This window comes from Patagioenas fasciata, chromosome 4 (assembly GCF_037038585.1).
Source record: "Patagioenas fasciata isolate bPatFas1 chromosome 4, bPatFas1.hap1, whole genome shotgun sequence".
Classification (NCBI taxonomy): domain Eukaryota; kingdom Metazoa; phylum Chordata; class Aves; order Columbiformes; family Columbidae; genus Patagioenas; species Patagioenas fasciata.
Window position 1 is genome coordinate 16,722,622 of NC_092523.1, and position 27,979 is coordinate 16,750,600.

At 39.3% G+C, this 27,979-nt stretch overlaps 2 protein-coding genes across 4 annotated transcripts in view; one reads left to right on the forward strand and one right to left on the reverse strand.

Moving 5' to 3' along the window:
• The window catches only part of FBXL5 (F-box and leucine rich repeat protein 5), a 35,617-nt gene extending 25,396 nt beyond the window's left edge, over nt 1–10,221 (reverse strand). For both annotated transcript variants that reach the window (XM_065836424.2, XM_071808588.1), the window contains exon 1: nt 10,075–10,221. In XM_065836424.2, the coding sequence (XP_065692496.1) occupies nt 10,075–10,200 (126 nt within the window). In that variant the 5' untranslated portion in view covers nt 10,201–10,221. The remainder of the gene's footprint in view (nt 1–10,074) is intronic.
• Nucleotides 10,222–13,693: 3,472 nt separating this feature from the next.
• Nucleotides 13,694–27,695, forward strand: BST1 (bone marrow stromal cell antigen 1). Of its 2 annotated transcripts, XM_065837481.2 has the most exons (10): nt 13,694–14,102; nt 17,958–18,087; nt 19,177–19,312; nt 19,795–19,877; nt 20,494–20,570; nt 21,003–21,095; nt 22,717–22,803; nt 23,295–23,354; nt 25,479–25,544; nt 26,457–26,555. In XM_065837481.2, coding segments are annotated over exons 1-10 (900 nt in total). In that variant the 5' UTR covers nt 13,694–13,935; the 3' UTR covers nt 26,458–26,555. The 2 variants fall into 2 exon arrangements, with proteins under 2 accessions (XP_065693553.1, XP_065693551.1); XM_065837479.2 differs by lacking the exon at nt 25,479–25,544 and having other exon boundaries at nt 26,457–27,695.
• Nucleotides 27,696–27,979: the final 284 nt, after the last annotated feature.

Genomic DNA, 27,979 nt, shown 5'->3' on the forward strand with positions numbered 1-27,979 from the left:
TCAGCAATCAGTGCATTAGAAAGGTCAGTCGAAGCTGAGAAAAACTGGATTTTCAGAGGACAGGCAGCCTAGCAACAAAGTCACTTGGTCAGATCTGTAATTTCATTACCAGGACTGATGAAGTCTTATAACAGCGGATCAAGACTATTAACAGACAGCAGCTGCTCCACTACGAGTTCCACTTTTCACCAACTCTACACAAGGAAAACTAGTGCAGGAGTTTAGTTGTGCAAAAAGAAAACCATCACTCCCCAAATTCGGATGGAGAATCCCAAGAAAACAGTAAGGGGGAAGAAATGGATTGCACTAAGGATATTTGCTGAATGTTCAAACATATAAAGCACAGCATGTGTATGATCCCTAAGCAGGCTTAAAACATGCCACACTAATCCCATTATCACAGCCACAGGTGTTAGACATACCTGGGAGCTTTCTGGACTTTTGAAGACACTACATTCAAACAAATGTAAGTTACAGCAGAACTGTTCTTGTGTTTGGAATTCAAACTCTAATTGAGGAGTGGTACCACAAGAGGAATTGTCCTGGTGCCTCCTAAAGCCTCAGGAAATGTAAGAATTATACGTAATCCAAACAGCCTGAGCAACAGGACAAACAATCACCAGTCAATTGCATTGCAAATTCTGTCAGAAACACTTTAAGAGACCTTTGGCTGATGCAGGCATATTCCAGAAGTAACCAGGAAGTGTTAAAGCCAGTATTAACTTTCTTTATTAAATCCTTATTAAAATATACACACACAACAACACATCAACTTTATCTCTTGTAAATTGGGGAAGGCACATCAGTAACCCAAGGGCTGCTGTGGTGCCAGCAATATAGTAAAGCACAAAGTCACAAAATATACCAAATCTACCCCAAGTAACAGCATGACAAGGAAATGGCCACGTTAACTTAAGACTGCTGTTCTCTTCTGAAGTTCTTCACGCTTAACTGGTCAATTTAGGGGAGTTTGCAGTATATAGCACTTAAATACCAAAATAAAAATCAGAAACGTTGACTTTTCATTGGGGCTGAAAGCAATGTGTGAACTAGTATTATGATTATTAAGAAGTAGAACTTGGAAGTTTTCTGCCATTGATTCAAGATCAGGTAATTCCATCCTTCCTTTGCAGGACAAAACAGTAACTCTGAATTAAGACACCACTTGATGGACATCTTTTTTTTAAGTCTCAAATCACATAATCAAAGAATAGCTATGCTTGAAAAATCAGTGTAGCTCAGACAATCATACACCAGTTTCAGGTGAGTGCCCAACTCCACTGGACTAAAACAGAGCCATTAACATGGTCAAAACAAATGTACAGCGATGTAGCACATAAACCTTCCTTACTGTAAGCTATTATTTGATTTTTGTTCTTTGAAAACAAGGTTATAATACCAGCAAGATTAACAGTAATTGTCATTCATACAGTGCTTCATGTTCATGACACCCAACTGAAGGTAATTCTACATTCAACTCTTGCATCTCCTTTGTGGCTTTAGCGCTTTCATTTAAAAAAAAAAAAAAAAAGGAAACTTTCTGTCAGATGAAGACAGATATTTCTATCCATTGTTGTGAATAAATAAGAAACCTCAAGACTGCTAATTTAATCACTGAAGAAAACACAGTATTTACTTGGTTTCTGTAAGTGTTTTACATATGTGCCATTATGGAAAAAAGTATTCTTAGAAGAAGGAAATTAATTTTCAAGAAACATTAGTTTACAGTGAGTAAAGTGAAACAGCTATTTCCTAATATCTATGCCAAAAATATATTTAATGACTGGAAAAGGTTTGCTTCTTCCTTAAAAGTATCCAAGCATACTATTAGCTGGAAAGGAGAAAGTAACCAACCAGAATAAAGAAAAAGTAAGCTGTTCTTATCAGACTAGCACAGCAAGAAGCAAAGTCCATGCTGCATGCTAACTGTCCCAGTTACAACTTTCTATTCCCAACTACAAGCTGTAAAACAGCAAAAATGTGAGGAAAGTGAACAGGAAAAGGAAAACTGATTTTTCCACTCCGTCCAGAAATAAACATTAAAAAAAAAATTCTTCCTTTTCATATATTATCACAAGTAAAAGTTTTGATAGGTCATTCCTACATATTCTGCTTTCCACATGCAGCCACTCTGCTCATTAAGACCTATACAAGCAGCTGATTACCACTGGAGGTGAAATAAAGACACAGTATTCCTGATGATCAATGCAGACTACATTTCCACCACTAGTTAACTCAGCAGATTTAAAAATAATTTAAAAACCAATAATATATTTTTCATTATGGAGCTGGCAGATCACTTTGGTTAAGAAAAACTAACATTTTTTTAATAGAATAGCACCATTAAAAAAGCAGCATGACATTACTAGTCAGCTACAACTTTTCACTATTACATTTTTATGTATTAGCACTTTGCATTATGCAATAGCACTGAAGTTCGAAGGACAGGAACTTGCACTCTGCAAAGATATTATCTCAACTTTACGAGCATGAATATGGAGGGACAAAAGGCCATAACAAGGTGTGCCTGTGTCAACACCAAGAGCATGTGGTTTCATGTTATACTTAATCTGCTGTAAATTGGGGGGTGAGGATGGAAGAGGAAACACCCAGAAGCAGCAGCTCTGCCCCTACCTCCAGCTGCACATTCTGACTCCTTCCCTGGGATATGCTCCAGCAATCATGTACTCCTTGGTTTATCTTTATGTAGAGGTATTTGAGGTGAACAGTAAGAGAATTAGTTAAAGTACTTCACGCCCTACCTGTTCAGATGTATGAAGCCTTAAATCAGAGGATTAATACAGGTTTTATACCCTGACTGCTTTTCTTGGCTGTTGGTCAACCTAAAATAATAGTAAATAGTAAGGCTGGCAAGCAGGACAGGATCTGGCAGAACTCAACAAAAAATCCAGAACTTTCAAATACCCATCTGCCTGTCTTCTCTATATAATCCTGTCCTCTATGTAATCTCATCAGCTGTTTTGCAGCTTAACTAAAAAAAATGAAGTGGTCTTAAAAAAAAAAAAAAAAAGAAAAAAAACCAACAAAACACAAAAACACCACATCAACCAACACAATACTAATTCAAAGAGCACAGGCAATAGGGCAGGTAAAATCTTGTTCTCTCTATATTTTGAAAGGCTAAGGTCAAGTTTACCAATGCCAAGCATAAGAGCACAGTGGAGGTGGGAAGAAAAAAAAAAAAAAACTGCTGTATTTTCATTTTTATTGGGGTCTTTCATATCACTCTCTTGCACTACATACACAGACAATTTTGTCTAATGAGCACCTGTAGATCAGTTTTTTAATCATGAGGGGCTTTTCACAAAGAGACACAAATAACAACACAGGACTGACTGCACCAAGATTTTCAGTGACGTAATTGCTATGAGTGCCAGACCCCCTTGGGGACCAGAGCAGAATGTACCACAGGTAAAAATCAGCTGAGCCTTCTCCACTGTGTGGTTTCCACAAGTAATCTACCAGGGGTAAAGGGACACAGGCTGTCACCAGGTCTGCAGAGATGAACCCAACAAAACATTAAAGAAAAATCTAAGTAAGCACATGAAAGAAAAGGGCCTCAAATGAAAACACGATGAACAGTTAGTTATCTGCATTAGAGCATTTCTAGACACACTCTGAATGCTATAGAAGGCTTCTTTCCTGTCTTACCTCCTCACACAAACAGGCTCTTGCTAAGACCTGGCCTTCTGGCCTTCTGTCAGGACATATCTGAAGTCCCAAGAGTGAAATAACAGCAGCCTCAAGGCCACTCCTCATGCTCCCACTGCATCAACTCACTAACTACAAACACAGCTAAAATGCCTTTGCCCCTCTGCAGCAGTCTCACTGCTAATTTCCTAACACAGTCAAGGGTGGGAACTGGAAAAATTCACCACTCTGGCTTAATTCACCTTGGGTACTAACTGCAAAAACTAATAAAAAGCCAAGTCTCTCAAAAATTACAACTTTAATGAATCAGTTAAAGCACATCCTAGGATAGCTGCATAAAACCTGTATGAACGTGGATACACACTAACTACAGTCTCTAACTGTTGAGAGGGCATCACTTTTTTTTTTGTGCCACAGAGTAGGAGAGAATAAACTGTTGTTGCTTAAAGCGGAGAAGGGCAAAGGTGGGTTATTACTGCTCTCCAGAGCAGGCTGGAAGAGAGGACAAAAGATCAGAGCAACATGCAAAGGGTGAACAGGAAACTTTTTTCCTACAATTTGAGAGCAAAAATAGGTGCTAAGTAATTACTTGGGAAAAAAAAAAAAAACAACTGCAGTGTCTGGCATAAGAAAATACCCTCAGGTTTTTCTTATAAAGGCAAAAAAAGAAAGACAAAACAGCAAAGCATCCAATAGGTAAGAAAAAAAAAATCCGTCCTTTGCTAGACAAAAAAAAAAAAAAAAAAGAGGAGAAGGTTTGAGGCAGCAACAAGAACTAAAAGTGTCCTGAAAAAAGAAGCTAAATTGCTACGCACATCTGAAAAGCCTCACTTAAACTCCAAATATGTTTTACCATTGTTGTCCCCCACTTCAGACCTCCTTTAGCACTTTACTTAAAATACATTTGCTTTAAAATGTAGATATTTAAAACACATTGTCACTTCCAGATTCATCTGTAAAATATTCTGCATGAAAAATTAATTTAAAGCTGTTATTTTCCAATAGGTAAGTTACTGAACCCAGTAGTTTCCAACAGGTAAGTTACTGAACTCTTGAGCATCCAGAAACTAAGGCAGAAAGAAAACTGGTAGAGTCTCTGATAAAATAGTCAGAGGCATGGACAGTAAATTGCTCACCTACCTCTGGATGCTAACTAGGTTTCATTTTCTTCCATCAAGAAGGAAGGAATTTCCTTCCATCTTCTGCCTGTAGTGATAGTGTAGCCCATAGTTTGCAGGCTTACTAACATTAAGCATCTTAAGTAGCTGTTTATTCATTCTAAACATAGTTAAAGGCAAGTGCTTAATGCTACAGATGTTAACTGGTAATAAGCAAATCCTACAAATTTCTAAATCAACACATACATTTGAAGCAGCAGTGGAAAATGAATGGCAGTGTACTAAAATACTGAAAAGGGATGTCAAAAGTAGAACGAAAGCTTTATCAACATTGTTGATTAGAAGCAGATACTTATCTTCATAGAACAGTCATTTTCTGTTCTGAAGGACGTCAAGCAAAAAATATTTGACTTCGAAATAGAAATTCAGGATGTTGATAACTTGTCTTATTTTTCAGATTTCAGCCCCCACTGCTGCCACAAAGAGTGTTATCATAATGTGGTCCCCTAATTCCCTGCCCAATGCTCTACAACATCAATTTAACTTAATTCAGGAGTACTTTTCACTCCTAAAATGGTTCACATGCAATTTCCTTATTGTAAGAACATCACAAATTTAACACCCAAAAAAATTTGCTCTCTTCAACAGAGGCCAAAACTTGCGAGGAAGAGAAACAACTGAAGTGCAACACAAGGCTACTGAAATAAACACAAAGAGAAATGCAAGTTATAAAAAGAAACCATTATTAGGAAACAAAGATAAGAACTTTCTAGATATATGGAAGTTCTGAAAAGAATCCTACAAAAAATAACCAAAACTTATCACTGTAGGCAAGTAGAACAGAACAGCACTTACACTTCAAACGAGGAGAAGAGAGCACACAGAAAAAAAAAAAAAGTATATATATACTTAGATAAAAGAAGAAAAGGGATACTTTAAGTCAACTGTTTAACAGGAAAGGCAGAGATGACAACAGCAAAATTAAATGTCTTATTTGCTCAAGTCTTCATAAGGAAGATAATTAGAAAAAATATTTATGGCAATTTTTAAGGAGTCAGAAGTATAGGCTAGAAAAATATTAGTTAAATATTTATACAAGTTCAATGAATTCAAGTCAGCAAAACATGACAAAATTCATCTGAATTTCCTGGAAGAACCAGCCAAAGTAATTACTGAACCATGAAAAATAACTGCAGAGATCTTTTGTTGAAAGGTGAGATCACAGAAGACTGAAGTCAAGCAAACAGAAGGACTTTAGATGTTTCTGATCAAACACCCAAAGGTTTCACAATAAAGCTATTAAAGAACTTGTTCACTTCTGAAACGGTTAGTCCTGTTCCGCTCTCTCATACTGTCAACCTCGTCCTGGAGCTTGTCTGACCTCTTAGTGAGCCGGTTTTACTGAATCACCTTTTGCTTCCCTGCACCAGATGAACCAGCTGCTCACCAAGGGGCCAGACAAGCACAGAGGCTATAATCAACAATCAACCCTTCCAGCCCCAGCTAGTGGTTAGATCTACTCAGTCACAGTATGAAGTCTCACACTAACTTCAAGAGGAAAAAAAAAAGACATAGGAACAAGTCACCAATCACCAATAAATGCATTACAGTGTTTAAAGCATGACTGTTTTTCCTATTCCTTTTCCTAAAGCAGCCTGAATTCCTGGGTAATTCTATAACACAAAGCTTTGAAAATGCACTCTTCAGCTGCAGTAACTCCACAAGACAGCAGGAATTTGAAAACCCACAGTGGGTGTCTGGTCTCTGGGGAAGGCCCAGCCAAAATTTAATTGCCGTGTGTCTCTAGACCAGAGCCTGCAATTTGAGCAGCCCTGATTTTGAAGCTAATGAAGTAACAATTGGCCAGCACAGATTTGTTTAGACAAAAGAATCTGATTTCCTTTCGACAAGATAACCAAACTACTTAAGAGGAAGATGATACATGCTGCAAAACATGATTTCTCGAAGGTTTTTGATACTGTTTTGTCTCACAGCAAACTAATACAGCCTACAGGAAATAGCAGGGTAGCTCAAGCACTTGCAAATAATTCTCCAAGCCATCGCTACCAATGTTTCCAGACAAACCACAATGGCATTTTCAATACACAATCAGTTGAAATCTGTGCTTCCTCATGACAGATACAACACTTTCAGCCACAGCTAGCAAAGCTGGTTATACATGAGTGGCACACTCTCAAGCGTAGGAAACACAAGATCAGAATGTGACAACAGAAACAGTTGCTACTGGACACCAACATGTTGTCTTGGACAAGTGCATAGTTTTACATACAGGATAGAAGTTTAACAACAAATATGGAAGGAAATTTAAGTATCAGTCCTCAAAGAAGCACAAAGCAAGTATGCTCCTGTTAAAAAAAAATGCAGAGTTAACACATCCACAACACATCTGCTTCACTCAACACCAGCAGCGCCACATTTTGCACCAACAGATTTCAGGAAAACACAGACATCATTAGGCTGAGGTTTCACAGTAGCTAAAGCCGTTCTAGCTGCTGGCTGTCAGGGTCGCAACCGCCGCCTCGCACTGGCTTCAGTACTCATCTGACCAGTGCTTGCTGGCAGCACTGCATCAGCAGAAAAACTACCATGCTTAAAAAAAAAAAAAAAAAAACAAAAAAAAACCAACAACTATTTTCTCTGCCAGCCCAGAGCCTTTGTGAGTCACTTCGAGTGCTGATGGGAGCAAGAAAGGCACGCAGTCAGAACAGCAGCAGTCAGATAGCTTCAACTGTTACAGAACAGCGGCTCGGTCCTGACAAAAAGCAACAAGTACACTAAGGTACAGAAACCATGACCCACATTGTGAGGTAGAAGGAATCGGTTTGCTTAGGCCAGAAAACAGATAACTAAGATGGAGGACATTGCTACAATTGGCAAATGGGCACAAGACCTTCCTGAAAACGAAGAACGGTTCACTAGAGATAGGAAAACAGAATCTGCTCTATTTGTGGCAAAGATGACGTCAGGCATTAGGAAAAGCATTTTCGCTATCAGGACTGCTGTAGCACTGCACTACCTACAGGGGGGACATCCTCCAAGGGCTTGAAGAATCTACTTGTCATCAGAGCACACAACAGACGTGATAACTTCGTGGGTTTCCTTACAAAACAGAATTTTAGTTATTCTCCTTATCCAAGTCTGGGGCACTGCGTACAACACATGTAAAAATGCCATTTAAAAGTGCAACAAAAGTATGGTGAGATCTCTGCTAGCAACAGTTAAAAAAGGATAACTTTCCTAATGCATCAAACATCTTAAATGTCTGATTCACTGTCCCGTCTCGCATCAAGTCCCAGAAGAACAAAGTAAACTGTGTTGCTCTGTCCTAAAGGAAGTACCTACATACTTTACCCATCAGTAGCATTACCGCTTTTCCCCTGAAAAGCAAAGCAGGGATGCATCCATTTCACCCCACTAACATTTGTTGCAGTTTACTAAATTGAGCTGCTAAGAGACATCAACTATATTACAGTGTACAGGGAACATGAGGAACAACAGGTAAAAGATAATTTACAAAATTAAAGACCCCTCAAGGCCAAATTAAATTTATAAAGAACATGGCTTTACAGATTATAATTGCCATATAAGCAGAACTACAGTTGTCTAGCTACAGCATCTCAGTCACACAAGAAGTCAAAAACAGTTCAGAGAATTTTTTCTGATGCAAAGGTCATAGGCCAGGCCAAGTTCTGAAGCAGGGCTGAAGGATGCAAGATTGAATACTTTTTTTAAAAGTGCCATTCAGTCATGCTTGCACTTCTTCAGAAGAAAAAGGAAGTGAGAAAAACCCTGTTATACTTCTTTTTTTTTTGTTTTTGTTTTTTTTTTTTTTTAATGAGAGATTACGTTCACTGCAAACTGTGTAGTTTTAATCAAATTTGCTAAGATTTCGAAAAAACAACCATTCCTCCCCAGACAATTTTATCAAGTCATGGTAAATGTGGTCAGAACTTTGTGGGAGGCTCAATAAAACTGACAGACATGCCTCTCTAGGAACAAAACCCAAATGACTACAATATCTGCAGGTTCAAACAAAAACTGTTCAGCTGCTGTCAACAATATGCTAATATTGCTGCTGGGGGCCAAGGGGGGAAAAAGTCCGAGGTGTTTGTTTTGCATTATGTAAAATCCACTCTGTTAAGATATCACAAGTTTTCATGCCACCGCAGATTAAAGCTAACTGCAAATGCACTTGCAGATAAAATGTAAAGTGAAATTAAACAAGGTCTTACCTTCTTCCCCCCAGACCTTCTGCTCAGCCTGTTCAGTTAGCTTACCCAGCAAAACACAACTCACGTTTTCTTTACTCGATTAGCAAACTGAACAGGCTCACATGAAGGATCTGGTCAGCGCCAGGGCAGCACAAGGTGGCATGAGGATAACAGGGGAAGGAAGAGAGAACTCCCTCACGTTGTTGGCAACACTAAGCTATTATACTGTCTCCCATGTAACTTCACCCTCCTTTTAAGTGTCTGTTAGCCAATCTGGTTCTCCAAACAGCCACTTATGCCCAGAGATGGGTGGCATTACTTCTTTCAACAGGAGTACTGGCTTTAAAATATTTGCCTGAAACCTTCCTTTACACTCAGGGCTGCTGCAGCAAAGTTTGCCTTTCAGGTGACACATCAGCCTCGATTACTAACTAACTACACATGCAAGAATAAGAATTAGTTTTGTCTACGAGTAAAAGTATATATACTCAAAATAAAAAACCTACCTAGGGCATCTTTAAGCCACTCACAAATCAACCGTTGCGCACAAACCCGCACACACAGCCGCTCACGGACTGTTAGCGAGCACCACGCACAGCACCGCTGTCTTGCCTAGCACCGCTAAATTATAAAAACCCGAGGGTGCTCTCTCCCTGCCTGCCCCGCTCCGCGGCCCACGGGTGCCCACTCCCAGCGTCGTGACGGGGGCGGCTGCTCCGCCGCGGCCGCCCTGGCGCCCACTCCCCGACCCCGGGACAGCAAGTCCGGGGGATGAGCGCCGGGGACCCGTTGCCCCCAGCCTGGCGGGAAGGGGCGGCTGTTCCAGGCTGAAGGGAGCGGGAAGCGCCGAACGGCGGAGCCCCGGTCTGAAGAGGCCGAGTGGGGCGCGGTGGGAAAGGCGGCCCCACAGCCCCGCGGCGGGAAGGGCCGGGGAGCTCCGCGACAGCGCTGAGAAGTTGCCGCCGGGGCGGCGGAGCGCTGACAGCTGCGCACTCCCGAAATCCTCCCTCCCGCCTCAGGGGAGCGGAGCAGAGGCCGCCCCCACCCGTTACCTTGTCGCAGTAAAGCCCCACGAGCTGCTTCATCCGCCAGTGCGGAGCCGAGAACACATCCACCTCCTCGGGGAAGGGAGCCATGTTCTCCCCATAGAGTCGCGGCGCTAACGCCGGCGGTAACATCCGCCCCGCGCATGCGCGGCCCGCCGCGGAGAGCCCCCCGCCGGCGCCACGTGACCACGGCCGCCCCGCGAGGGCCGCCGCCCGGCCTGCCGTCCCGCGCATGCGCAGTTCGCTCCGCGTCTTCGCGGGGCGGCGGGCCCGATGGCGGCCTGAGGGCGGGCGGGTTGCTCAGCGGCGGGGGCGCGGGCTGGCTAGCCCCGGCCCTCGGCAGCGTAGCTGCCCCGCGGTTGTGCGCGGCGAGCAGCGCTCAGAGGCCAGGCCTGCAAAGTGCGGCGGGGCGGAGGCTGAGCGGGGCCGCGGGAGGGGCTGCGGGCTCAGGCGGCCTCCTGGGTACGCTCTGGGCACAGCCGCTGTCCCCGGGGAGCGGGTCGCCGTGCCCAGCGGTTAGCCTGGTACGCTGGAGCACAGCAGCTTTTATGCCTTAAGTAGAAAGGAATTAGAAGTGGCATTTTGCGTTTGCATGAGGTAAAGGAAACTCGCCTCACCCAAACAAAACTGAGGAGATGACAAGATGTGAGGAGGAGAGTCTGCAGCGAACTGGTGTTCATGAAGGAAGATGGCGATGAGTCCCAGACTGGGCTGCGGTGGGGGATCTGTGGCCGACTTCGTGCAGTGTTTGTGCCAGACAAAGTGAAATGCTGCTTTGTTCAGCATCCGAGACGAAAGGAGCAGGAACAACAGCTTTTGATACTCATCTGCCCATGCAACATTTCAAAAAACAAAAGTAGGAACATGTATCAGAACTGAGCTTACACATCAATCTGACAAAAGGTGTAACTGTCAGCCAGCGTGGCAGCAATGTGTAGTAAAACCCTTCACCAAGCATGGAAATATGTAGTGAATGTCCCAAAAATGCATTGTCAAACAATAAATACAGCAGACCTTTCTGACCAAAAAATGTTACTGTACAAAATCTAAGTTGCAGGTATTAAAAAGATTAAAAGCGAAGTAGTTTACAGTGGTAAACAGACTGAAATATGCCTTTTGAGCAAAGGCATGCATACATTTTTAGTCCAGTACTTCTCAACGTACTGCAAAATAAAGGTGTGAAATTATTGCTGGTGAAAGTAGTATCATAGGATCATAGAATGGTTGAGGTTGGAAGGGACCTTAGAGATCATCCAGTCCCAACCCCCCTGCCATGTGAGTTGAGGAGAGGTCACATGGTGAGCATTATCTACATCACACTGCACACAATTATTATCTCTTGATCTCTTTATCTAAGGAAATGAGGCTTAAGGAATTGTAGTATTGGGTGTTTCCCTTCATCCTTTCCACCTCCAAAGACATTTGAACATGCTGGCCTGCTTAATCATATTTGCAAATATGTATGAATCTGGGAAGATCAAATGCATACAACTTTGAGAAGACAAAGAAAAAAAAAAAAAAGCAGTTAAGCAGTTAGACATGAGAGAACAGGAAGGTAAAGTGCAGGTGTTGTGCAGCTGGCCGGCCAGCACCTGGTTGCATTTACTGCTTGGCCAGTAAGCACAGCTCTGGCTTTAGCCTTGTGCATTTCTTGCGTGTATCATAGTGTATCATAGCATACAGGAGAAAGTGCCTGATAATCGGACTAAAATATTGAATTTTTCATTAACAAGTCTAAGGGGAGACTTGGTCACTTTCTAGCAGAATTTATATAGAATATTTCTGAGGGTAGATTCTTCATTAATGTACCAGAAAAAGGCATCATGAGATCCAACGAGTGGAAGCTAAAGGCAGACGGGTTCAGGCCGGTTCAAAGGTTTGGGTCTCAAGGCTACCAAACCATTGGAACAATTCGCCTGAAGGTGTGTGAGTTTACCCATCACATGAAGTATTTAAATTAAAACTAATAACATAAATTAAAAATGTCTGTGCTGAGTCAGGAGCACCTCTGGCCCAATGTTGTGTTTCTAGAAGTGGCCAGTGAGGAAAGGGAGGTCAATAGGGGATGAGATGGGCATCCCAGCAGTTGTTGGACTCATTTCCATTCCCCCTGGGATGTTATAACACGTCGTCTCTCTTTTTGGAGAACACCACTGAGCAGTATCCACATCTTCTTCCCAAAGTTGGTGGGTCCTGACCTGGTATGTCCTTGGAGAAAAGCCATTCCAAAATGCAGTATCCATCTTTATGTCTTTTTAACTTATACTGCATATATATATAAGCAGAAGTTTTAGTCTGTGACTGCATCAGTGATGATTTCTGCCCTGTTCTGTATAGTAGATCACATCAGGGATGCCTCTGGTTTCTGTTAGCCCTGAAATCATTGAACAATATTTGGTTGTAGCAAAGTTGATAATAATTTAAAAAAATCATTGACTTCCATGGATCATTGCACTCTCTAATCCTGAAGCCAAAGCAGTGTCTTGAAAGTGTTTGATTAACATGCTGGTGCCCTGTCAGCATGGCCATGTTTCGGAGGGGTTAGGAAGAAAAACAGAGAGAAAAAGTATCAAAGTAACTGAGGTACAGCATTTGCTGTGTCTCCACCATACCAAGAGCAATACTGCACATCCATTTCTGTCTTTCCTGAAGAGTCTGTTGCAAGTAACAAACCAACTGGTTATCTTTCTATCACATTTACAGGAGAAATCCATCATCAGCAATTTACTTGATGATTAACAAGGTTTTGCCTTCAGCAAAATCCATCAGCTGAGTACCAGTGCTTCGATGTAAGCATGACACTGTATAACTAGGTATATAAATAATAAAGATGTATCTATTCACTGAGGCATGGAGACTGTTTAACAGAAAAAGAACCAACATGTTTCTTAGAAATTTGGGTCCACAGCCAAATTACTCTAAGGTTGAATTATTATTTTTTTTAAGTAGTGTAGCTGTATTTGCAGCAGTGTACAACACAGAATATTTACACTGAAGATTAGATTAATTGATACTGTTTGATGATCTAACAAAGTGCTTAGGAAAAAGAAGCTGGAGGGAGAATAAGAGTAAACAGAAGTTGAAGAAACTTCTTCAGTCCACAGGAAATATGTCTTAATCTTTTTGGTTTTCATCATGATTGATTTCTGCTTGCAAGGCAATTTTGTTTGCGAAGATGACTTTAAAATATGTATTATCACACCAAAATGTCGCTGTCAGTATCCCGGGGAACAGTGGAAAAAGAGCCGACTAGTGTTACCTTATGTGTGACAAAAGATCACCCGGGAATTTGGGTGTTATGCAATCATTGCTTTACCTGCATATTTCAAATATTTTTGTTCTTGATATGTTTTTCAGCATTTTTTCAGCCATTAGAGAAATATGTTCAAAAAGTATAGCCCTTTTAAACCGAAAATAAACTGTTTAAAACATGTTGCTTGCAAGGACTTACGATGTTTTAGGAAGGTGTACAATGGCAATGACTATTAAGCAAACCTAAGGCATCAAGAATACTGAAGTGGTAAGGGTTTTTTTCTCTCTTTACTGAAATATATTGTAATTCTTCCCAGTTATCACCAGGTGGCAATAGCATGGCCTTAAAAGTCTCGTTTTTCTGAAGTGGGGAACAGTTGGACATGAGGAAGTGATGTGTCCCTGAGCTGCAATCACTCCAGGAAACAGTTAGATTACAGTCCCCAGCAAGCTTCACATTTCCGTCTGACTTTGTCATTTTTGTACAGAGCTATAGCCAATACCGAAAATAATCAGTGTTAAGCCCCTAGGTTTCCATTTAAATTGTATCATTTAACTCTCCTTTATTTTTTTTTTTTCCTTTTTTTAAAGAGCTTGGGCTGTCAAGAATTCACGATGAAGAGCCTTTTTTCGTCTGTCTTACTTGTCTCTGTTCTGTTTATGAACAGCTTCTCAGAAGTGCAGGGGAAAAAATGGAAAGGTGAAGGTACAACACAAAACTTGGAAAGTATTGTCATTGGAAGATGCTATGACTATATTAGAATTGTGAATCCTGCTGTTGGGTAAGTTGTTGCTCTTTTATGGATTAGTCTTTTGTATTCTGTACAAAAATGGTTATTAATCAGAAGCCTGATGCTTTGCTCCTAGCCATGAAAGATGCTATTGAAGCCAACATGTTTATCGCTGTCTAGAAACAAAAAATGAGCTTTGATAGATATCATATTAATAAAAGTAGTGTAATTAAGGCAAGATTTGTAATCCTTCAACTTCTCATTTCACACTTCTCCCCCACTAGTGCCACATTGTTCTGCATAAGGAGAACAGTGTACAGAAGTGGTGGGGATGGTATTTCTGAAGTACCAAATCTGACAGTGCTCCAGGGAAGACTGACTTTGCTTTGCATGCCTAGCGTGTCAGGTCATGTAAGAGGGAAAGCACCACACATTATAGCTGTCCTGTGGGACTGAAGGAGACTGTTTAGCTCATCCACCCAAAAAATTGAGTAGTAATCAACTACTGAAGTATGATTACCCATGAGCTTTCACAGTCTGTGTTAATTATGCGGGACTGGAGGTAAGTCACACACTTTACTGAAATGACCACTATTTCTGTCTTCCTTACGTTGTTTGGTTATTGATAAAAAGGAAAAAAACTAAGAAGGACAGTCTCCTGGAGTCCAGTTCTTTATTCTGCTACTCAAATTTTTCCGGATAGTTTGAAGAGGTATTTGCAGAGGGGGCCTGGCTGGGTTCCTGCAGCACTGAACCATACTCTCACACAGGGTTACGTTACATTGCATAATACGAGCAAATATCACCTCCTTCCCCCAACCTCCCATTTCAGTTCCTGTTGCAAACCAGGAGGATACAGAACTGAAAACAGGTTCGTGGCTTTTAACGAAGTCAAAACAAGCTGTTTCTTCCTAATAACATTCTTAACTTATCAGAAACATTTTGATTCCAGTTCCCTGTGAAAGAAAAAACCTGAAAACAGGTTCGTGGCTTTTAACGAAGTCAAAACAAGCTGTTTCTTCCTAATAACATTCTTAACTTATCAGAAACATTTTGATTCCAGTTCCCTGTGAAAGAAAAAATCATCCTAATGCCAATAACACAGTACTAAAATTTCAGCCGAAGAATTCAAGTTTGGTAAATTTTTTAAACACGTCACAGTGGAAGGTGCCAGTAGACTTTAACTATAGATTTCTACACACCTACAATATAATATATAACATAAACTATGAAAACTTAAGTCAGTTAACAGTTGTGTAGTTATATGAAATCTGGTCTTGGCAGTAGGCATAGGTAGAGTTTCTGTTGGAGTTAACAGATGTCACTTCATTTATGTATGAAGCTGGACATGACTAATAATACAGAGTACACTAAAATGGACAACATAAAGTATTGTTATTGTGGAAATGTTAACTTCTCGTTAAATGATTTGGGCTTTTAGAAATGTAAATGCAATATTATTGAAAGTATTTCTATATGTCTCATGTTTATGACAGTTTTGTGATCTAATTAATTCCTGTGACATTTTCCCAACATAATTTTAAAATTGAGAAGTCTGAACACATTCATCAAAGTATTCTTACTCAGAATAGCCTGAAGCCGGGCTGGACATTAGAACTGCCTTCCTGAATTAAGGCCTAAAATGGCATTATAAGAAGAAGAGCTGCACAATTAATTTCATGTTATGTGTTTTTTTCTCTTTAGGTCTATAAGCAAATGGTGTAATCTAAACAAAAAGGAAATTTCATATTGCACAGGTGCAAAACAGATATTTCAATTATCTATAACCCTTTCTGTTCATTGTCTGTTTCTTAATCGCCCCCAGGCTAGCTTTTATAGAGCCACAGCCACGAGGGTAGGATTTGCTTCTGAATTTATCTGCAAATAGAATATTTTTTTAAAATACTGTACTAACAGAAAAGAAGCTAGCAAAACATGTCTTTACACTGCAACATAATTAAAACACAAAGATGATTACAGAAACATAAGAAAAATTTTACATTAAAACAGTACATGCCAAATGGCAGTTAAAAAAGGCATGTTATAAAATGTTATGGTCAAGTAGAAGTGAGGGGCTTGAATGAAAATCCTGTTTGAAATTTTCTAACAGGAATATGCTATATAACAGAAATGTTTCTGTTGTGCATTTCCCCTATATTTTGTTATTCATAGTGTATAATTGAAGCCTTGAAAACATATTTTTAATTGACTAGTGTTAAATAAATATAATATGACTTATTAATGTCTATTAAGGTTGGAAGAAATTGTCTTGAGCTACTGTCCTTCCCCACCCTGCAGTTTCAAAAAATATTTTTGCCAGCAAAGAAATTTTGAGTAACAGAGCAGAATAATCCTTTTGATTTACAAGCTATTCAAAGCTGGATGAGAAGACATGAAGGAAAAAAATGCAGTAAGAAAATTAACGAGAAAATTACTGCTGGATTCAACTGTCAAGAAAGATATTAAGAGTTCGCGTGATTGTAATTTACAAGTACTAGCATGGATGAGTGCTTACAGTAGACAGCTTTTGAGCGGAATGAGACATAAGTATATAAAAGCCAAAGTTTAACAGCTTGAAGTCAGAAATAGGGTGGAAATCCTTTTATCAAGTAAAGCTATTTAAACATTGGAACTACTGATCAAGGGTTGTATTGCATCACTGAAAATTTTCAGATCAAGATCTCATATTTGCTTACAATATCTTGTTGTTTCTAGGTAGTTGTTGGAAGCATGACCAGCAATTACTGTAAGGGAGTCTGTGGTCCATTCCCCGCCTGGGAGCTGCATAGCTCATCACAAGGTGCCCTGTGACATTCAGCATCATAAAGCAGCTCATTAAAGAATATCACGATGAGAAATGCCAGCAGACACCCTGCTGTCTATGGATGATATTAAATGAGCAAAACACTCTAATGGCAAAGTTTGGCTTACATATTGGGACTATTGTTGTTCAGACTAGCTTTGCAATTAGACCTGTTTGCATTAGCAGTGCTGTATGCACATAAAACTACGTTATTCTGTTCTGCAGAGTGTTCCTGGCATACACATTGTCACAGCCTATGTGGGGAAGGTGCTGTGGGAAAGTGGGGAAAGTAGCAATTCGCTTTTTAATTCCTCCAGGCAGGCTCAGAGCTGTAACAGATGAGATCCTCCAAATCCAGAGAGATAAGACGCTTCCATCCCTAGGTGGCCTGGCCTGGTCTTCCACAGGAAATTATTGTCTCCAAGGCAGAGCTGGCAGAAGGGAACTGTGGAAGTGCACACCCTGGCATCTTATTTCAGGTTCCCCTACACAAGAAGTTTAAATGTTGAATGCTAAAAATGTTCTTGTGGCTACTGCACAGTGACAGTACATGTCCCACACAGCCAGTGTACTCATTCCAGCAAGGGAAAGCTGCACAATATTAGGGCCTGTATACAAAGAAGGTAACTTTTTGTTAAAACCATTATTCTACCACTGAAACTTTGCAGTTACTCCTCCTGCACTTGAATCTGACATTTGAAGAGTAATTTTACATTCTGGTAGCTTTGCAGATTTAGCTACACTTTAATTGAAATGACTTTTTGAATCTAGAAAACTTCAAAGAAAGCTGTTTTCCCTAGTGTTTCTGCAGTGCTGGACAGCAAGCTCACTTTCTAAGTTTTTTTGTCAAATTCCTACATAATTCCACGGTGTAAATCCTTATACATTTTCATGACTACTTCTTCCTAATCTGCTGCTATTAGGAGTCAGGAAAAACAACACGTGTATGCTCTTCCTGGATGGCAAGTTTTCCACCACCCTGATTTCAGTTTTCTATCTTCTGGGGGTTTTAATTTGTGAATTTTACGAACTTGTGAACAAATTACTTTCTTGCTCTGCTTTGAAAAAACAATTCTGCCATGTGTTTATTTCAATGATTACAGTGAGAAGAATTGTTCAGCGATATGGGAAGCATTTAAAAATGCATTTATTAACAAGGATCCTTGCAACATTCTACCTGATGACTATGAATTATTTATCAACCTGTCATTTCACACAATTCCACCCAACAAGGTAATGATTGTTAATGTTAACAGTCCTGTGACATCCGGCAGATTTTCCGTGACACAGTTCAACATTGACCAAGAGTTACTCTGTGGCTAACTCGTGATTCATTATTTTTGGCTTGTCTGTAGTTTACAAACCACACTCAAGCTCAATGGCATTTTTCAGTGTGTTTGGCTGCATTTATTTTACTCAGTAACTTCTCAGCAAATTCTCTGTTTTCATACTACAAAGACCCCCTATTTTTCCTGCTCTGCCGGGAGCTCTGTTGTAGTTCCTGAACTTCCACTTCTGCTTTTCCTCAAGTTAGGTGCTCTGCCTGCAAAGACTGTAGCTGCTGTCGCCTTTTGCTTCCACTCCTCACAGCCAAATCTCAGGGCAATGGCACGTTAAACATTGACATGTTAAACAAGGGTAAGCAGAAATGAGATAGGATGCTGTTATATGCTAGAAAACAGTAAGGGTCTGATGTGCTGGCAATTGCAGAGAACTGTGAAAGTGCAAAAAATTGTGGCACTTCATGCCATTGTATCCCGTGAGAATGTTTGCTTTGGTCTTGTCTGAAAGGTTGTACTTTAAAGCAGTTTTCCTTCTAGCACAGTTATTCCTTATCTCTAAATTATACAAGCTAAACCAACAAATACTTCTGTCAACATAGCTTAATTGATGAAAGAATTTTGCAGACACGGAAATAACAGCTAGATGTTTGATTTTTTCACACCATAAGCCAACGTATCAGTGTGAGAGAATTCTGGTAAGATATATCTGGCTTATAAATATGACTTCCCTTTTTTCTACCTTCTCCTAAATCTGTCTGCTGAGGAAGGCAAAGCTAGACCTAACTATTTAATATAGCTCTACATCCATTCCCGTCATAGTATGAATGTCTCTTAAGCCTCTAGTGATCATGGTTCACACCACTGTAAAAGACCCCTTTGTTCCTCTAAAGAGATAGCTGGCATTTCTGGTTATTGGCTTGATTTTGAAAGAAATACCAAAACATGATTTAAACTGTTTTCAGCAGCCCATAATCTCATTATGTCCACACCCAACTGATGGTTCACTTCTTCTCTATTTTTTTTTCTTTTCTTTATGTAGTCTCTCTTCTGGGAAAATAATCAGCTGCTTGTCAATAGCTTTGCTGACAGAGGCCGTCGCTACATGTCTCTGGCTGATACTCTGTTCGGCTTTGTCGCAGATTACCTAAACTGGTGCGGGCAGGCAAACAGCGCTGGTAAGACGACAAGTGCTGTATTAAACATGTGTTTATAAAAGCGTAATAGATACTGACTGCTGGGTTCTGGAGAAACTAATTTTGCTCATGAAAAATCAGAGATAGCTTCACTGTCTCATTCTCTCCAGTTTTGGGTGAATATTTAACATTGCAGTCAGGGGAGCACACAGTAAAATCTAAATAGTGCCACACAGGAGATAAACCTCCTTCTCAGTCCTCTGGACGTGTAGCTCTCTGCATCCCCGGTGTAAAGTTAGAGCCATTTCAGCCAAATTATTGGATCCACAGAATTCTGCTGTTTGTGTAAACTGTGAAGGATGTAAAATGATAGAAAAAAAATAACAACTGTCAGCTTTCAGTGTTATGTCAGGCCATCTTCTATGTTCAGTGAATAATACGCAAATATATTTAATTGCTTTCTAAGGTCACTTTTTACAGTTGTTATCATCTCTCTAACAGCATGATCACATGCTTTCCTACAGGACCGGACTATGAATCCTGCCCTACCACGGAGGAATGTGAAAACAATGCGGTGGAATCTTTCTGGAGGAAGGCCTCAGCCACTGTAAATAGTGCATTAGAGTTGACTTCGTACATTAGCGAGTGTGTCCTGGGTGGTTCAGGAAAACATCGCTGGAACAAAAGAGATATAAGTCTGTAACTGTGCTAGATTATTTCCTTTGGTGCAAATATTCTTATTTAGACTGGGTACAGTGTTTTAGCAAGGAGAACCTAACTTTCACCTTAGCTAGATAATGTGATAAAATTCTGTGTTAGCTTTGTTAATATATATTAAGCATGTACTAAGCACAATAAGCAAACTCATTGTCTTCTGAATACAGATCCTAAGTGACATTTGACAGCCTTGGTGAAAGCCCTTTATTAACAGATCAAACCGAATACAGAGGGCCAAAATGCTTTCTTCCTGTCCTGATGAAACTATTTATAGGTTTGAGAAAACAGATTGAGAAGATGCACTGAACTGACACGCTGGTTATTTAGTTCTTGTTGTCCTCTCTACTGTAGTGACCTGTGAAGGTGCTAGTTTGGTATTATTTTAACAATTCTGATATTCTTCTTGGTAAAATTCTTTCCTTCATTGTTGTTGCTTGCAATACAATACTAGATCATATGACAAATCTGTAAGAGGAGTTCTGACAAAAAGTTGTTATGTGTTGCAGTATGCACAGCACAGTTCTGGAGTGATACATGTCTTGTTGAATGGCTCTGTAGTTGGAGGAGCTTATCCAGAACCAGGGTAAGAAAACTGACTTACTTATATGTACAAGCAAAATAGTATTATGTCTAAAAGCAATAACTACAAGAATGACCTTTTTTTTTTTTTTCTTTACTAAGTATCAAATGCCCTTTGTTTTGATTCTGAGTTTTTTAAAAGTTCACTTCATTCTGGTTCACCTGTAACTTGTAACTTTTTTTCAGCTGAGCACCTCTAAGATTGAGAATAAGAAAACAAAACTTCTGATTAAATGCCTTTGTCCTTTGAGGACATTCAGAATGTGAATCAGATTTTTTCTGTTCTATGTTGAGTCTGATTGTAATCAGAAGATATAAATGTAAAATCGAGCAAGCCCATGTCCTACAACAGGATCAGAGTCTTGATTAATGAAAGGGAAGAAAGATTGTTTTTTTCGTGTCCTTTATAGTTCTAAAAAATTGTTTCTTGAATCAGTTTTTTTGCAGATTATGAAATACCTAATCTCCAGAAAGACAAAGTGTCACAAATTGTCATCTGGGTTGTGGATGATATTGAAGGCCCAGATATGTAAGTTATGTCTTAAAAAAAAATTAATTTATCCTTTTTGGACCTGCCTTTGAAATTTCACCTTAGTGTTTTGCTTGATTATATTTGCATAGTAATTAAACTGAAAATATTTTAGATGCTTTGACTAACACGGAAGGAACACCCTGTCATTCCCAAAGAGTACAGAAAGACCAGAATTAGACTAAATATAAATAAATTGTAATACTAGATATGGATCTCACTCTTAGAGACATAAGTGTGTGGATCTCAGACCCTGAGTGAAGATATAGCACATACACTGTTACTAAGAAAAGAATCAATCTGAATTTCAGATTAAATGCTGATGTGAAGTATTTATTTCGCCTCGCAATATGCATTCTTTTCATTTTCATCTATCTTAACTGTTTGAAAATCAGTAGAAGCAGGGGGCTCATCTTTTCTCAATACTTAACATCAATCTAATAATAAAAAGTAGGCTTCTAAAAGGTCTGATTTTGCTGTTAATTTAATTTAAAACAAACAAACAAATACACAAACCAACCAAACAGAATAGCCTGTTGATAAATAGCCAGAGACTAAGTGACAGTTTTCAACATAATGGCAAATAGATTCTGAGGTTAAAAAAATTAAATCATTAGGCCAGAAATTAGTTCTGGTTTGGGCCCGATTAAAGGAAGAATTAAATAGTCTATTAATTATAATTTTAGTGGGGGTCCCTACAAATGTACGCAAGTGAAGCAGGAGTAGGGGGACAGAGGAATTCAGATTTACCTCAACCATCTGCAGGGTCCCTGTGGTCTAATATAACATGATGGCACTTCATTGGTCTTAAATTTGCCCTGGCTGAAGATGGCCAGAGAAGTCAGATGTCACCACTCAGATGTCAACATATCCGCTGAATGTTAATTTGTCTTTCAGTTTGTGTGTGTCTGGATGCATGGGAATATTTGTGTATTTTTATTGATTTCTTTTTACAATTATTTTGTTGGTCCCATATGATTTATTTAGAGTCATGAGTATTTACTGACCAATGAGTAAGTATTACTGGCCTTAATACATGACATTGGTGGGAGTTCTAGAGGTCTCAGTAGGTTGTGTACTATGCTAAGCTTTCTTTTGCTAATTGGACCACAAATTTAAAAAGCAGTGCTAGATACAGAAACTGTGTTTAGGATTGTTTTTTTTTTTTTCTCTGTCCTTGTGTTTTTCTATTGATTTGTATTCCAGAAAGAGGACAAGCTTCTAACAAGAAGAATAATTCTAGTTTGTTATAACCAACTTATTCTGTCAAGACAGCTAGCATCAACTTCAGCACCACCTAAAAGGCTGCCAAAGAATATTACAAATTAAACACTTCTGAATTATTTTACAAGATTATATAGCTCTTTTTCTGTTTGTCTAGTGAAATATTAAAGGTGGAGATATTGGTTAATAGAATCTGCAAATGCTACAAGTATAAATTGTTAAATGACTGTAAGCGAAGGAAGCATAATAAATAGCAATGTACACTACTTTTCTGTAGGTGTTAAGGAATATAGAAGAGGGAAAATAATGGGGATTTACTTTAGTAAGTCCATCAAGTTTGATGAAAGGATATTAGATAATAAAAGTCTTGCATTAATATTAAAATCATTTCTCACAGAGAGTCCTGTGGAACTCATACTGTAAAAATATTAGAAAACAGGCTGAAAACCCTTGGTTATGATGTCACCTGCACTGACAATTACAAGTAAGTAAGGATCCTTCATGAACATGGTGTATTCACAGAAGCAGCTCATCTATTTTAAATGGTTTCTTACCTTCCAGTACTTGCATTAATGTAGCATCTTCGGTAAGAGGCGGATTTGTTGGAGAGCTGATGTCACCTTTTTCAGACTTTGCGTTTTGCAGCCATGAATTGGGCAAAACACTGTACTGTGTTGTATAATTGTATAATTAAGTGGAGCATTGTACTTCCCCAATGTCAGACACAGAAGATGACCTCATGTATTCCACTTCACTGTACAATCTTTATTTGGATTGAAAATCTAAACAACTGTTAAAAACAATACTGAATGTCTGCATAATTACTAGTTACAGTAGTATTCACAGCTCTAGTTACTCACAGTAGGTTGTAAGATAAAATTGAAGGGAAGCTTCAGACATGATATTACTGGTTTGTTTCATTTTTTTCCTCAGTTTTCTGCCTGAAAAATGCTAAATAACATGATATCTTCACAGGTCTGTAGTGTTCTTACTCTGCCTGGATTATCCTGATGATTCCAAGTGTACCCTGTCATCGTAAGTAAAAGAAGCTCAATCCATCCTCAGTGTCATTACAACCAAATAAATAACGCAGAAGTCAACAGTTTAACAGTTCCACCTCTATCACTTACTATAAATCACCAATATGCAATATATGGTATTCTTGGATTTATTACTAACCATGTATTGAGTAAGCAGTTTCTGCCTACAGATTGTGTACAATTGTCTGTGAGCACCTGTTCTTCAAAATTAGGTGTTATTCAGTTCTCATCAATCACACTGTGTATCACTGATGGTATGAAAGAAGTTTGCAAATAGCAGTGTTCTGATGCAAAACTTATTACAAATTTGAAAATTTTTCATTAATATTCTTCCTTGAATAATGAAATTGTAGGTCATATGACAACAGATCTGAAGAACATTTATCCAGCTACTGGAACTTTCAGTTCCAAATTTTGAGGAAGTTTTTTTTTTATCTTCCATTTTGTGTGCAAACTGAATATGTATTGTAATACGTTTACCTTAGGCTAGTAGATTAACTGCAGAGAATGCACATTAGATCCAAGCTACAATTTTCTTAGTTAGCAAGCATCACTCCCAAACAAGGTTTTAATAGTTTCCCTTCCTATCCATATTTTTCTTTATTATGTAAAGAGGATTAAATTAATTTATTATGTATTTCAGTGAATTTACAGTAAAGATGACTGTTTTCAATTGTGGCTAAGTTTCTCAATCTATATGCTGTTGCATATATAGGTACATACAAGGTACTTGAACATCTGAATATGAAAACTTCCTCACAGTTTGGAAAGTTGCAGGATACATAGATGCAAGAAAAAGTCATTCTCTAATTAAATTATTTTTATGCATAATCCATACATTTGGCCGCATCCTATTTTCTGCTGTCCTGTCTGTTCTAATTCGAGCATGTGCAAATCTTTTGTATGTTAATACCCATGTCATACTGGGATGATAACTTCTGCAGTGCAAAACCTGACTGGCTGTCCCTGGTTATGGCAGCAAAGGGCTGCGACTCCTGCTTGCCTGCCTGCCTCTGGTTGTGGGGCAGTTGTGCTTCATCCGGTACAGAAAATGAGATGTACATCACTTCCTGTAGCATTTGTTCAGTTTTTAATACACTTTTAAAGATAAAGTGGCTATTCTCTCTTCCTGCTGGTCACTGAAAGTTTTTACTCATCTTCTCATGCGACAACATTTATTCTTACATCCAAATTATATCCCAGCACCAACCTATAAATATGCGATGAAAACAGGGGCATTTTAGATATCACTGATAGCTCCAGACTCCCTCTAGGTAGTAGATCATAGAACAGGTTTCTAGGCCTGTTGAGGCATTTGTTTGTTAGTAGATAGTACTGGCATGGTAGATTAAAATAGGGTTTCCTTGTTCTGCCAGTGAATGGTGAGGCTTTTGTTCCTGCATCAAAGGAAAACACAGTTGTCCTGTGCAAAATTGCAGCTCTGAGTATGGTGACAATATTAACAAATGGGAGGAAAAAGCACTTTACAGGACTTTAAAAAATACAGTATTATGAACTCTCAACGGAAGACTTTTCTCCCAGGTTTTTAAACTGTTTCCCTTGGAGTTTTGTGGTGTAGGTATATTCCTCAGCTGAAGAAATCTGGATGTAAAAGCATTTGGAAACCATTAATGTATTTTTCTTTCACGTAAGAGATGAGCATACCTGTTCTCCAGTACTACCATGTAGTGCTTGCAGTGTGTAAGCAGGGGAGCAATCATCCCTCCCTCTCCATCTATATCAATACTTAAATAATCACTAGTGAATTTTCAGCACCTGTCTCATACTCTCCTGGGATAACTACTATGGAACTCAGCTGTTATCATCCTCTAGGAAAAGATTCCTTGCTTCTCTTCCCTCCTGTATGCATGGCAATGTAAGAGGCTTGATTCACTTTGTACCTGTGCCATCCCTAATCAAGACAGGGCTTCCTAATCTGAATGCCAACTATCATTGCCTGTCCCTGAAATTTAAGTAGCTAAAATGCTTCAAGCCGATGAATACTTCCCCTTCCCCAAATCACTTCTCTGCAATAAATAACATTTCCATTGAAATTAGCTGCCTTTTCAGAAAGAGCCTTTAGCAGATGTATAAAAATTATTTGACGATTATCTTCTAGATCTGTTTTCTCTGTGGATGGATCCCTGCTCTCTGATGGTCCATTTACTGACATGGGAACAATTTGGTCAGTAGTGGTATCACAATTATGAACATGTATCTGTTAGGAGAAGGTTTCTTTTGCAGAGTATGTGCTCAGTCTACACTCAAGTGTTCATGCTTCCATCATAAATAGTAAATAGCCCCTCTCACAGGAGTTGTGTTACCAGACTGACAGCTGCCTTTTCAGCCTCCGGAGAATAATGTCCCAAGCCCAAAGAGAGAAGAATTGGGCAAGTGACTTTATTTTGTCACTGCAGCTCCGGTTCCATTAGCATACCAAAGGAGAGGGATGTGTCAGGGTAGCAGAAGGATGGTGTAGAAGGTGCTATAATGTACTTAGGGCTTCTTGGGTAGTGATAGTGGCCCCTAATTCTACTCCAGACTTGAACTATGCTCCTGCTGTGTCAAAATTTGGACTTGGGCTAGTTGACACACCTTGATGTTTGAAGAAAACTTGTAAGTAAAAAAATACCCACTAGGTGGCATAGATGGCTTACAAACACAAGCAGAATGGAAACCAGGTGCAACCTATTAGTAGTGGTGCTTATAACTTGCATTATTGCAGTGTCAAGGAGACTTTGAAATGGATCTGGAAACTGTTGTATCAAGTGTTGTGAAAATACAGACCTCTGGGACCACGACTGTCTGGAAGAGCTCTATACAACCTCAAGCATAAGGCCAGAGACAGTAAATGGATGTGGAGAAACAAGGAGGCTTAAGTACTAAGGTAGAAACAAGTATTCCCAGGGTTTTGCACAGATATCCTGTTTATAAAACCATGACAGCCAAAGAGAATCTGGTGGCAAGCTCTTATAAAGAAACTTCTAGTGCAGCACTTGGACTGCAAGCTTCATCCTTGGCAACAAACCCCTGATATTTAAAAGAATCCTAACTCAGCTCTGTGCTGTGAACATCCTGTTTGTTTTCTTTTCTTCAGATCTGCACCAGCAACACAAAGAGGACCTATATCTTCAGACAGAGGAGGCAGCTGGAACAAGCTCATGTTTGTTTCTTTTGTAGGCTTTTTGTTCAGATTTGCTTTACTGTATTAAGTTAATCAGCTGAATCTGTATCCTCTGTTTGCCTTAGCTGGCTATAAATTTGGCTTCAACTAATTTTTAGCTGCAATTTCACCCTACTTCTGGGACTGGCAAATCTGCATATTAAAACCCTGCATAATTCTATCTAGATACCAACTACTTTTAGTATCAATAATTATTCTACTGCTGCTAGAAAGCCTCACCCTTGTTTTTCTTTTCTTGAGTAGAAGAAATCTGTTGCTCTTTCCTGTTGCCCTTATTCTCCAGAATGAAACTGAAAAAAATACTTTCTGGTCACATAGTTAAAAAGAAGAGTGAAGCTATACCTGCCATACATCTCTCATACAGCTTACTTGTTTATAAAATCAATCCTAGCATTTGGCCTTGGAGACTAAGTGTTCAGATGGGAAAGAGGTTAGGTTGCTCATTTGGTACAAGATACAACGTGTGGGACAGTGGAAAAATTAAACTCATTTTCATAAGTGGTCCAGTATTTGGGCCAAACTTACCTGAAACTATCATACAGGAAAATTCTGCCTTGCATATGGTATTTTATCATCTACTATCAATTCCTTTGTCATCTCTACAGCTGTTCCTCAGCTGGCTGTTTTCTGGCCACTGAATGGGCAGTAGTCAGGACTACCAGGTCTAGAAAGTTCCACAGGTTTTCCACCATGATGCGACAGTTGATCACCATGATGTGATTTATGGCATATCAACTTCAGATGAGAACCTGCCAAGTCAGACATCTGCCTGTTTGCAGTGAACTCAGCGTGCCTCAGAACACATTGAGGAGAGAGCAGATGCCATCCTGAAGGTCTCTTGAGTTACTTCTGCTCCTCTAAACCACTGAGACATGCAGCTACCAAGATGATAAATAAATTTTTTTTTAAAAAATAGTTGGTCTTCTACAAAAAAACTTAAAGTAGAATTCTGTTGCACATTATCTGTAAGCTTCTGTATTATTTGTGTTTATATTAACTGGTTGTCAGGAAACTGGCATAGGATGTTCCTTTTATCTCAGTGCATCTGATTTAGGACTCCATAGGAGATTTACATCTTTTCAGTTCCTCGTACAACTATATCATCTCGTATATTTGAAAGATAAAAAATCTGAAATATATTCTTTTTGCTTATTTTTCTGGCTTCCATTTCTGTAATAATCTTTAATTTGGGTTTAATGCAATTCTGTTTATATTACACACCCAATTGTGTTTGCCTGTGTCACAGCCAGGTTTAGGCTCCAGGTTGAAGGATTTTTGTGTCTGCTTCAGGCACTTGCAAAAATACTGAAATAAGAAGTTACAGACCTTTGAAACTGGGGGCTGTATTTCACCTCAGAATTGTTCCCTACCTATGTTGAAACATTATTCTTTTGATTAGTTTCCTTCAGCATCCTCCTCGTCTTTATTGCTTGTTT

What these genes read in the sequence shown, in the direction of transcription:
- BST1 (XM_065837479.2), top strand. Translation starts at nt 13,936, where the DNA reads ATGAAGAGCCTTTTTTCGTCTGTCTTACTTGTCTCTGTTCTGTTTATG. An exon ending in ACACAATTCCACCCAACAAG is followed by an intron (nt 18,088 to 19,176) that starts GTAATGATTGTT and finishes TTCTTTATGTAG; the next exon opens with TCTCTCTTCTGGGAAAATAA. An exon ending in ACCTGCACTGACAATTACAA is followed by an intron (nt 22,804 to 23,294) that starts GTAAGTAAGGAT and finishes ATATCTTCACAG; the next exon opens with GTCTGTAGTGTTCTTACTCT.